General features: G+C 25.3%; 2 protein-coding genes across 2 annotated transcripts; both read right to left on the minus strand.

The window, feature by feature from the left end:
- Positions 1-11,327: 11,327 nt before the first annotated feature.
- Positions 11,328-11,854, minus strand: LOC128952709 (macrophage migration inhibitory factor homolog). Its single transcript, XM_054298143.1, has 2 exons — positions 11,663-11,854; positions 11,328-11,536 (listed from the first exon to the last, which is right to left on the minus strand). Exons 1-2 carry the CDS (start codon positions 11,811-11,813, stop codon positions 11,328-11,330), a joined length of 360 nt encoding a protein of 119 aa, XP_054154118.1. The 5' UTR covers positions 11,814-11,854.
- A 461-nt stretch (positions 11,855-12,315) lies between these two features.
- LOC128952458 (macrophage migration inhibitory factor homolog) lies at positions 12,316-12,864 on the minus strand. Its single transcript, XM_054297860.1, has 2 exons — positions 12,714-12,864; positions 12,316-12,578 (listed from the first exon to the last, which is right to left on the minus strand). Exons 1-2 carry the CDS (start codon positions 12,862-12,864, stop codon positions 12,373-12,375), a joined length of 357 nt encoding a protein of 118 aa, XP_054153835.1. The 3' UTR covers positions 12,316-12,372.
- Between the last annotated feature and the right edge of the window lie 161 nt (positions 12,865-13,025).

The raw sequence follows: 13,025 nt of genomic DNA on the forward strand, positions 1-13,025 counted from the left end.
TTATAACGATATATATATATATTCACAATATATTATACTAGTGTTTATGGTCTATAAATATATGTTCACTAATTTTCTACATTATATTACTTTTTCACACACATATTCTCTCTCTCTCTCTCTCTCTCTCTCTCTCTCTCTCTCTCTCTCTCTCTCATCATTTACATTGTATTTATTTATTGGCAACTAATGCACTGAGAAAAAGGGTTATTCAATATAATAAACCTCTTTATATATATACACTCTACTGTATATTAACACCAATACTAATAGAGTACAGTATTATATATATAATATACAGTATTATTAGTATGCAATTAGTTGTCAACATGTATTATATGTTAAACCACTTAACCCAATAATAGTATTTATATAATAATATAATTTACGCTTTTAATAATAATTACAATAATAATAATAGTATACATTTTATTAGTATATATATACAGTATATTAATTACGATTTTTTATGTTAATTAAATTTTTTTTTAAATATTTCAATGTTTTTTAATAGTATTATTTTTTTATACAACAAATTCATTGGCTAGACATGAGATTATTTAAATTTATTTAATCAAAATATTATAGATACAATAGTTAAAATATTTAGTGTATTTATTCAAAAAAAAGTATTAATTTATTTGTCAAACAAATAAAAAAAACATTTCAAGTATTTTTATTATTTTTTTTGTTTGTTTGACAGACAATTGCTATTTATTATCAATAGGGGTATACTATTTGCTATATTTTTATTGGTTATAATCCTTTTAGTTTAAAAAATAAATTGTTTCATTCAATTTGTTGTCGGAAAAAATATATGGGATTTATTTATTATACATAGATATAAATATACTGAATAAATATGAGACATATTTATAGATTTTTATTATTACAGTATTATATTTTGTGTGTTGTATTTTGCAAATCTCTCTCTCTCTCTCTCTCTCTCTCTCTCTTTCCGGAAATGACAATCAAATGCTTGAAAAACATTATATACAAAAATATATGACTACTACTCATGGATTTACGGAGTTTTTTTATTGTTAGTGGTGGCACTGTTAATCAAAATTCATATACATATTATAAATACATTTATTTGACTGCATATATTATAATATATTTATATATATATATACAGTATATTACGGTAAATGTGATGCCAAAAAATAATAATAATACAGTTATACATACGCTAACAATTTTATTACTATACAATGAAAGTGAGAGTTGAAATGCTTTTATAATATATATATAATGAATTTTTATTAAAACATATTTTATGTGTATATATAAATTTTTATATATTAATATATACACTATATATTCATTGATTATTATTATTATTATTATTTATTAGTTTCCCTTAAAAACTAAATGCATGCAAGCAATCAATCTATCCATTCATTGATTTATTCAGTTAATCATAAATATAATAGCAATCAATAGGCCGTCTAATAAATAATATTTATTAAATTATTTTTTTTATACTGTATATGTTAAAGTTGCCAGGTCAAATTATATGATTTTATTTTGATTGATTTTATATAATATATTTCAATAATTTTTTTTTGAATACTGTATATGATATTAATACAATTTTTTTGTGTAGATTAGTAACAATAAATGCAAATTGAAATTAGCATAAAATTCAGTATTACTTTTTTAATAATTAAATAATTTATTGTTTTATTATTATTTACATTTACAATAATTGCTATATAAAAATGTTTTATATAAATGCTCAAAATATAATTATCTTATTAGATAATTAGATATTATTTATTGAAACAATTTACACACACACACACACACACACACACACACACACACAAATATTTTAATGTTAGACAATAATATTATTATATACAGTATTTCCTAAAATAATTTTAATTGCAAATTTGATAGCAACTAAAATTATATATATATATATAAATATTTTGTAATCATATTTTTGTATAACAGAAATTTTTGATACACCTTGATCATATTGGCAAAGTTATATACTTATATATAATTTGTATTTGTATTTTATACATATATTCATAAATATATATATGATATTATATATAAAGTGCATATATATATAATATATACGTATAGTTATAATGTTTCAAAAACACATCTATTGACAGCATTATGAATATTCAGATGAATATGAATGACACGAAAACGGAAATTGAGAGCCAAATCTCATACAAAACTTGTATTTTAAATATCATAGCATAGAAATAGACCGTATATTTCTATACATACTGTATTATATATACCGGTATATATATACTACACATCGATAAATATAATGAATCAAAAAAGATTTTTATATATATATAAAGTATAATATATATATATATGGATAAATTTATACTATTATTATTATTAATAATATATTTTGATGACAAAAATTGTCAAAAGCTTTTAACATCAAGAGAATACAATATATATATATCATAATATATAACAGATATTCATATAATAATTGCATTAATACATCAAAAGAAAACATTTAATAATACAATGTTTAACAATAACACTACTACTACTACTACTACTACTACTACTACTACTACTACTACTACTACTACTACTACTACTACTACTACTACTGTCACCGTTATTTAATAACAATAATAATATCATATATATATATATACATATATATTTGTAGTCTCTATTAATCGATATTGACTTTTCATTGTGTATTTCAATAGAGTATATGATTTTGATTTTATAGTTGAGTTGACTTTAGAAAAGTTATAACCTAAACTTTAACTTTCAATTAATAATATCATAATAATAATAATAATAATACAGTTATACAGTAAACATGCAAAACATATTACAGTAAACAACACGGAATATTTACAGTATATATAATTATTAATTATTATTATCAATTGCATTTTCTATTGAACTATTGATATTTAGTATATCTATATATTTTTATTATACACAATAGTTTTATACAGAAAAAAATTTATTAAATAAATTACAACTACACCAACAACAACAAAAAAGCGTAAATTATATAAATAGTTTTTAAATAGATTTTAAATGCATAAGAACCTGTACAAAAAAATGCACAAAAAATATAATATTTAAAAAATATATATATAAATAAGCATAAAATTTAAATATAATTTGTGATTTTTAAAATTAGTATTTAGTTGTAAATTGTTATAACAAAATTAAATATGTGATTTTTTTAAATATAGGTAAATACAAAATGAAACTAAAATGATAATAAAAGGTATGCCATTTACCCAGGTATGCTAAAAATATGAATAAGCAAAAACACATATACAGTATACTGTAAATAAATATATATATATATTTTTTTTTTTTTGAAAACCAGAGAGCAATTTGTCACTGATTATAATGCAGGTGTGAATGGTGTATACACTGGTATAGGTATACTATAGACAGTAGTAGTGGACCCGGAATGCCAATAATGGCAGTCACACTAACTATACAACTAAATGGTCCGGACCTGCAATCATATGCTATATTATACATCAAAAAAGAAGTTTATTTTACACAAAAATTTTTAGGTAAAACCTCTAACTATATATATATATATATATATATATATATATATATATATATATATAGAGAGAGAGAGAGAGAGAGAGAGAGATAAATAAATATATATTGATATATATTGGCATCAATTACTTGACAAAAATAGTGTTAAACGTTTACTTTTTTTGACACTTTTTGTAACCGTTTAGCCCATTCAAGTGATAGAACACCCCCTGACTGGCTAACACACAGTGAGCCCCATAACTATGAGCCCCCGGTTATTGAATGGTTGAGCCATTTCATGCACCCATCTCTCTCTTTCTCTCTCTCTCTCTCTCTCTCTCTCTCTCTCTCTCTCTCTCTCTCTTTGGTTTTCATTCAAATTCTTTATATATTATATGTGTTTTGTGTTGAAAGCCATTTACCACTAGTTTAGTCACAAACGGACGGCAATCCCCAAACACACACACAATCCAACAACAGGGGCCAAGCAGTCTGTGAGCACCGGTATCTTAACCTATCTATTATATTATTATTATGGGATATATATAAAGTATTTGAATATTTTATTTCAAGGTTTTTCTTTCGTCAGATATATCTTAGAAAATAACGCTAAATGTTGTTTCTGTAAGTATTTTTCAAAAAAAAGTTTAAACTTATTATACATATATATATAATATATAAAATATTCATTTATCGTATTATAAATTTGTATTACAATGTATATAATACCGTAAAATTATATTTATTGAATTTTAATAACATATAATATTTTTTAAAGTATTTTATTAATTAAATTTTTATTATAAATTTGATTTATAATTACCCAAATAAAAAACTAAACAAAAATTATTTTGTAGCAGAAATAAGTGATTTTTATTTCTATTTCAAAAAACATATCTATTTATTCATACAGTATTATACAGCTATTATACACATATATATATACAGCTAAAATTATACCCAATATTATAAATTATAATAATTTTCAGTACAGTATATACTGTATATAATTAAATATAATTTTACTGTATTTCAGTGCATACATACAGAATATATACAGTAATATTATTATACCTTATTTTGACATAATATTTTTGGCACACAATTATTCAATTAATTATCGGTTTTTAGTCACATTTAATGCAAATTGTTTCCTCTCTGCTCTCTCTCTCTCTCTCTCTCTCTCTCGGCTCACTCACTCACTCGGGTATTGTTGTCAAGTAGTAGTAGTATAGAGGAAAAGGAACTGAAGGAAAAACATTTGATTGTTTGTCTGCTGAGAGAGAGAAAAAAGGAGTGGATGTCATGTAGTGTTAGATGAATGGGTGACCATTATTTGCATATCTTTCGACACGGGCGTGAATTTTAGGCCACACTATATGTATATGTATGTGTGCTGTCATCGATACAACAATCAAAAATGATAAAATACGAGAGAGTCAGGCCTAACAATATATATTCAATATATATATATATATATATAAGTGAATACATTGCAAACACAACACACATATTCAAGTATAATCAATACCCGGGGTATTATTGAATGCCCGTTCAATATATAATGTCATTGAAATTTTTATTAGCGCATAAACCCGGTGTGTGTATGTGTGAGTGTGTGTTTGGAGGGGGCATTCAATGGTAATGTATTTTTATGTGTCTGTCCTCTCTCTCTCTCTCTCTTTCTCTCTCTCTTTCTCTCTCTCTTTCTCTCTCTCTCTCTCTCTCTCTCGTCCTCTCTCTCATTCGACTGTGTAAACTATTTCATATAGCATTTAATTTTATTGAAACATTTAAACTCTTGCCCCTTAACCCCCCTCTCTCAATACCCTACGACATGGTATAGAGGACATCGACAAGCAATCGGTAAACATTACTAACTAACTGTTTAAATACTATTATAATAAATAACGATAACATACAGAGTGAGTGAGTGAGAGAGAGAGAGAGAGAGAGAGAGAGAGAGAGAGAGAGAGAGAGAGAAAGAAATCAAAATGCTTTTATTAGTTCAATTGTATTATACAATTGTGATTTTGATAGTACTGTATTATTATTATTATTATTATTATTATTAAAATACTTATGTAAACACTAATACTATTTACTATTCACTAAATAATTTAATTTAATAGTTTTTTATATAAAAAAAAATGTGTGCCAATGTTTAATTTAAAATTTATAAGTCATATACATATTATATAGTGTCAAATAATTTCTATATATATATATATAGAAATTTTATAATCAGAAAAAAACATATATAAATATTTAATCAATTTACTATTATTATTATTATTATACATCCAGTATAACAATGATAAAAAAATGATATATAAAACTTTTAACTTAACAATCTAATGATAATATAAGTGCCATTACATTGTAATTCAATATGTTTCATATGAAAATTGTTTTCTATTCTTTTTTTAAAAAAATAGGATATATATTATCATCAGTGAAAATCTTGTATAAAAAAATAATCAATATATGAGAGATGAGTTTTATCCGATATTATAAAGTCAAGCTCCGGGATTTCACTAGTAGTACTGTATTAGTAGTAGTAGTAGTCATTGAAAACTTAGTCGTACAATAACACACACACATATACAGTGACTGTAGTGTATGGGCACACATATTATTGTCATCATCATCATCGTCATCATTATCATCTATACTATAGTATTATATTATACAATATTGTCACTAAACTTATTGTATGAATCAAAAAATCCTATTGTATTGTATTGTTATTGTATTGTGTGTCTGTTATTTTGTGTGCCAAAAGATTTTTGGGATCAGATATATATTTGGGAGACATTAGTGATAGAGAGAGAGAGAGAGAGAGAGAGAGAGAGAGAGAGAGAGAGAGAGAGAGAGAGAGAGAGAGAGAAAGTGTAGTTTAGTGGTGATAGTGTACTGGTAGTGGTTAGGACTGTATATACAGTACAGTAATATTGAATTGAGGCCAAACACACCATTCAATATATGAATTGTGACTGTATTTTATAATAAATAAATCGTATAATATATATATACTGTATATATAGAGTATAAGGGAACCACAGATCATTCACGATGACGACAGTGTGCACACACACAATGAGAATATGAGAGGAACGGCATCTCAAACTAAAATATATATCTATATGTTATATACAGTGTTTAAGCGCTTATATATATAGTATTTTAGTAGTAGTCTGTTAGTGATAGGCCAGTCACACATTAATGTTGTTTTGTTAGTGTGATGGCTAACAAATGATTTTTCATTAACACAATGGATAAGAGATTCTCGTGTTTAGTCAAGTATTACACTAAATATAATATTCTCTCTCTCTCTCTCTCTCTCTCTCTCTCTCTCTCTCTCTCTCTCTCTCTCTCTCTCTCTCTCTCTCTCTCTCTCTCTCTCTCTCTCTTTCCAAGCAAAATAATGTACACATAATTCAACCGGCACTCAGATATCGTATATGAGCGCCACTCCAGCCTTTTTATATTCCTGGAGAGCCTTTTGCCTATTCAAACACACACACTCACACATACACACATGCATTTTGCTGGTCATTGCATTAAAATACGACTGTCCTCACCACCACCACCAGTGCATGTTTGCCGTACATTAGTCGCCCAAACAATACGTGATCTCATACAGAGCTGCTCCCATCACTAGAAATATATATACTGTATATGATATCCCATCACATCCTAACAGTTTTGACGCCGAGTGCTATTAATAATAAATAGTAGTATTTAAACACATATTGATTTGTCTGTTAACAAAATAAAAGCCAAATTTATGAGATATTTGATCTCATTTTCAATTTAAACTGTTATATTCAATATATTTTTGTAAAAAGTAATTATTTATTTTTAACACATACACACACACATAAATAATTACTGTTTATATACAGTATAATACACTATTAAATTATTTAATATAGTTGTTAAATGTGATTTTTTATTATTATTATTATTAAAATATAATATTAATAAATTTATTCATCAATTTTTATTATGTATATACAGTATGTTTTTTTCTCTCTCTTTCTCTGTATTTACAGTATTATTATTAGTATTTACATAACTCTTACACTATCACAGAATCCTATTATACATTTATATAGAGTTATATATATATATATTATATTATTCTGGTATTCAATTGTAGGGAATTTTGTTGGCAAAGAGATAGATAGACGATTGAGTGAGTGAGTGAGTGAGTGAGTGAGTGAGTGAGTGAGTGAGTGAGTGAGTGAGTGAGTGAGTGAGTGAGTGAGTGAATGAGTGAGTGAGAGATTGTGAAACACATATCACACCATTTAATGAATGGTGCACTGGTAGCTTATGTACATAAGCTATTAAATGAGCTGATCATTTACACAAAAGTTAAGTGATATAAATGGTTTGTTAGGCGGCAATACCCATAGTGTTAAACTATACACTAGAATTTTTTTTCCAGGGGGGCTATAGATTTTGGCACAATATATATAAATATACAGTTTATACTGTATATATATATATATATATATAACCATACAGTCATGTCATCCACACATCCATCCATATCCATGCACACACACACACACATCGATGCACATCATCTCCAATGAAGCACCAGTACCTAAATTACTATTCATACATCACATTTTAATCCATATTAACCGTACAGTATTAACACTTTCTGTGTGCATGTGTGTGTGTGTGTGTGTGTGTGTGTGTGTGTGTGTGTGTGTGTGTGTGTGTGTGTGTGTGTGTGTGTGTGTGAGTGAGTTAGTGTGTGTGTGTGTGTGTGTGTGTGTGTGTGTGTGTGTGTGAGTGAGTGTGTGTGTGTGTGTGTGTGTGTGGAGACTGAAGCTAAACTGTATTTATTAGATATCAATAAATTTATTTATTATATACACTATTGTTGTTATTAATATGAAAAATAATTTTCTCAATAGATAACTTATTTTTTCTTATATTCATATTATTATAATCAGTATTATTATTATTATCCAAAAATATAATCATAAATCATTTGGCAAATAATTTTTTTTAATCATTTATTTGGCAATAAATTTATTTATTTTATATAAAAAACTGTCTAAACATTTATTTGTCAAAAAAATAATAATTAATTGAATTTATTGAATTTTATTTTAAAAATTACTAAATTTGAAAAAAAACAAAATACGTTTCTTATAGTTAGGTTTCAGTGTAAATAATTGTTTCGAAATAATAATAATAATACCCGCAATATGTTTTATAAATGATTTTAACTCTCAAATAATATCATATATAATGTGTGTGTGTTTATGATTAATAATATATCTAAATGTTTATGTGTTTAATGTGTTTTAGTTTTTTTTAATATAAACCCCTTTCTATTGGTATATACTGTATATACCGTATATATATATATATATATATATATATATATATATATATATATATATATATATATATATGATATCCATATACTGTATAATAGTATATGAAAGCCGCAAGAGTTAGAGTTTATATTATATAATAGTTACGAGTTTTAGTTGAACCACAAAATAGATATGAGATTTCATGACATTTGTATTGAAAAGCAAAATTGATATTAACTATGCTTTTCATCTCCCGTTTCTCAATATATGATACACCCGTTCCCTATAAAACTATTTATCTTTCCCCTCTCTTTCCACTTTAAAAATACTGTATTATTATTATTATTAGTATAAAACTTTTTATTTTAGAGTTAAAGTTTAGTTTAGTTTTGATATGATTTTATATTTTAACACAAAATGTAAATAAAACTCTATATATTATTCAAGTTTTATTTATGATATATGTATTGATATCATAGGTTTTAAAAAAATATTTTATCAACAAATGATAATTTTTGTATATATTTTAATATAATTTTAATTAAATAAAATTTAATGATAATAATAATTATATGTTATACTAACTTATTAATAAGTTTATTTCAATTTTTAAAGGATAATAATAACAATTGTTAATAAAATTATTAATTAAAATCATATATTTCACGACATTATATTAATATTTGACTATTAATAATATAAAACTTATTTGTTAGTAATATTATAGTAAAACACAAGTTTAGCGTAAATTTTTTTAAAAAAATAATTTGTTTGTGTGTATTAAAACACATAAACCAACACAAAAAAATCATTTTGTTGTAAATAAAAATCATATACTGAAAATATATCCACAAAAAACTATCATAATAACAATAATAATAATAAGTGGTATACAATATATATTATATACTGTATATATATATATATATAATTTATATATTTTGGTGTTTGTCACCAAAAATGTTATTAAGATATTATACTGTGATATACTATACATATATTTATGTATTGGGAGGGATAATGTCTTTTTCCGGGAGTAATAATAGTTAAGGTCTCAGAAATACATATATATATATATATATTACAGTACGGTATATACAGTATATAATTTATATCATATTTATTATATATATATATTTCGCAAAATATCTCTATCACTACTACACTGTTCCAGTAATGATGACAACTCTTATATAATACCCATACGCCCGGTCCATACGTTTAATGTTAAACAAACCAACCATACATACATACAAAAAAAATGTATGACCACACAACTGGTATGATATAATAGGTTAATGGTAAAGGTCAGACACTGAGAGAGAGAGAGAGAGAGAGAGAGAGAGAGAGAGAGAGAGAGAGAGAGAGATCCAGAAGCTATAATATATTGATTATTAATATAATAAACTCTCTCTCTCTCTCCCCTATTGTATTGCAATCGTATATCCATTATATGATATATTAGTTATTAAAGGGATTGCCGTTTTAGGTGATTATTATTAGTAGTAATAGTAATATTGTTGTCGGTTGTCGTCATCATCATCATCGGTTAGTTGTTGTTGTTGTTGTTATTAGCAACTTTTATGTGGACACCCGACTGTGCAGATTGGGTCAGTCGCTTATATACCAACTTATTTGATATATATATATATAAAATCAAAAGGAAATCAACTTGTCTTCCGAGATAATGAATCGGCCAAATGAATGACTGATGCGATCGTTGCCATCGATAGGGTCGACACCATTAGAACAGCACCAGTAGTATAATAATACCGGACCTTTCAATTTAGTGGACACACAGACTAACAAATCCATTGGACACAACATTATTGTTGTTGTGACTCATTATTTTTTTGGACAAACATCTTAGCCATCTATAAATGTATAAATCATCCATATATTTAGCTGTCCATTATATATATATATATATCAATATCAATATCAATGTAATGAAGATTTTTTTTAACCACAAATGTATTAATAAATCTTATAAATCATTGAATTTTGTTTATGTTGACTCTAAAATTTTTTTAAGTTTCAAAACATTTAATATGCATATGCATATACAGTATTTAATAATATTAAATTCTATTGTTATTGAAAAATTTTTATAACTTTATATTTTTAGGGGTAACTTATAATACAACTGCCAGACAATGATGTCTACCCGGCTCACAAAAAATAAATAAAAATAATATGAAACACAATAAACAAACCAAATTAATAAAAATTAAGACAAAATAATAACTTTTTTTTTAGAGTAAATTGTCATTTTTATAACTAAATAAAACTATTAAATAAACTAATAAAAATATTTTATTTATTTTTTTATTGCAACGAATAATTAATTAACTGAATTGAGGGGAAAAAACTTAATAATCTTTTAATAACTTTTATATATCCATCAAATCAAATATGATTATCAATCAATCAATCAATGATTTTATTTTATTTTTTTTAGAAAAGTTCATCACTAGTGGTACCCATATATCCGAGGTTTACTTTATCGATATCAACAAAAATAATATAGCATTTATCGGAACCAATTCCCAGCTCTTTGTCCAAGTGATCGGCGATGGCTTTCGAGTGCTTTTTATTCTGGTCGCTGCCCAACCCGTCGGTACTTTCGACAGTAGCCAAACCGCACGGACCCGAGTCAGTACCGCCTGAAATTCGGCGGACAATTAGGTTTTTTTAAAACTAATTTTATTATTTTTTAACTACAAAAACTCAATTCAATTACTGAAAAAATAAAGAAAATATTAAATAAATACAACAACAAAAAAACAAACCCCAACTAATAATCTGATCGGTGACCACTTGAACGGCAACGTATGCTATTGGTTTGCCAAATGAATTGGCCAACATTTCGGCTGTTTTATCGGCAAACCCGGCCGGTAGTTTATTAGCCGGCAAATTGGTAGACAACTTGAAAATAGGCATTTAGTTATTTATAATAACTGTGTTTTTTTGATAAACAACTTGTTAGTAAATTATATTATATAAAATACAACTATATATGAAAAACAAATCAAATAATTTTATTTATATATATATATAATAAAATATTAAATTATTATTAGAAATTGAAATAAAATACTGATTACTGTAAATAATGATTAGACAAATTATTTTTATTAAATACTGTAGTATATGAGTAAATAAATTAAATATTAAAATACATATAAACTTAAATATTGTAATAAATAACTTTATAAAACTAAATAAACAACAACAACAACAAAAATCTGGGCCAAAAATATTGAATAAATTATTATATAAATATTATATATTATTTTATTTAACTATAACTATTAAAAACTATATATTTAAACAAAACAAAAAATTAATTTTTTTATTGCCTAAAATAGGATAATTTAATTTTAATGAACAATGAAAAAAAATATTTTAATTATTAATTATTATTATTATTTTTTGTTTCATGTGTTAATCAAATCAGATCAATCAATCAATCAATTTGTTTTGTTGTTGTTTTTGTTTGTTACCACTGTTCACAAGTGGTACCCATATATCCGAGATTGACTTTATCGATATCAACGAAAATAATATAGCATTTATCGGAACCGATTCCCAACTCTTTCTGCAAGTGATCGGCGATGGCCTTCGAGTGCTTCTTATTCTGGTCGCTACCCAACCCGTCGGTACTTTCGACAGTAGCCAAACCGCACGGACCCGAGTCAGTACCGCCTGAAATTGGGCGGACAATTAGGTTTTTAAAAACTAATTTTATTATTTTTTTTAACTAAAAAACTCAATTCAATTACTGAAAATAAAATAAAGAAAAATATTAAATAAATAAATAAATAAATACAAAAAACAAACCCCAACTAATAATCTGATCGGTGACCACTTGAACGGCAACGTATGCCTTTGGTTTGCCAAATGAATTGGCCAACATTTCGGCTGTTTTATCGGCAAACCCGGCCGGAAGTTTACTAGCCGGCAAATTGGTAGACAACTTGAAAATAGGCATTTAGTTAGTTATATATATATATATATTAAATATAATAAGTGTGACAAACAACTAGTAAATGGGATTTTTTAAAAATCTAAATAACAAAAAAATCAAATAATATTGTATTATTTTATATCATTACAAAAATAATTAGACAAATACTGGAAAATTTATTTTTT

This window comes from Oppia nitens, unplaced genomic scaffold (assembly GCF_028296485.1).
Source record: "Oppia nitens isolate AA-2021 unplaced genomic scaffold, nextdenovo-longstitch-racon4-pilon3 scaffold1_pilon_pilon_pilon, whole genome shotgun sequence".
Lineage (NCBI taxonomy): Eukaryota > Metazoa > Arthropoda > Arachnida > Sarcoptiformes > Oppiidae > Oppia > Oppia nitens.

What these genes read in the sequence shown, in the direction of transcription:
- LOC128952458 (XM_054297860.1), bottom strand. Translation starts at nt 12,864, where the DNA reads ATGCCTATTTTCAAGTTGTCTACCAATTTGCCGGCTAGTAAACTTCCG. An exon ending in CGATCAGATTATTAGTTGGG is followed by an intron (nt 12,579 to 12,713) that starts GTTTGTTTTTTG and finishes GCCCAATTTCAG; the next exon opens with GCGGTACTGACTCGGGTCCG.
- LOC128952709 (XM_054298143.1), bottom strand. Translation starts at nt 11,813, where the DNA reads ATGCCTATTTTCAAGTTGTCTACCAATTTGCCGGCTAATAAACTACCG. An exon ending in CGATCAGATTATTAGTTGGG is followed by an intron (nt 11,537 to 11,662) that starts GTTTGTTTTTTT and finishes GCCGAATTTCAG; the next exon opens with GCGGTACTGACTCGGGTCCG.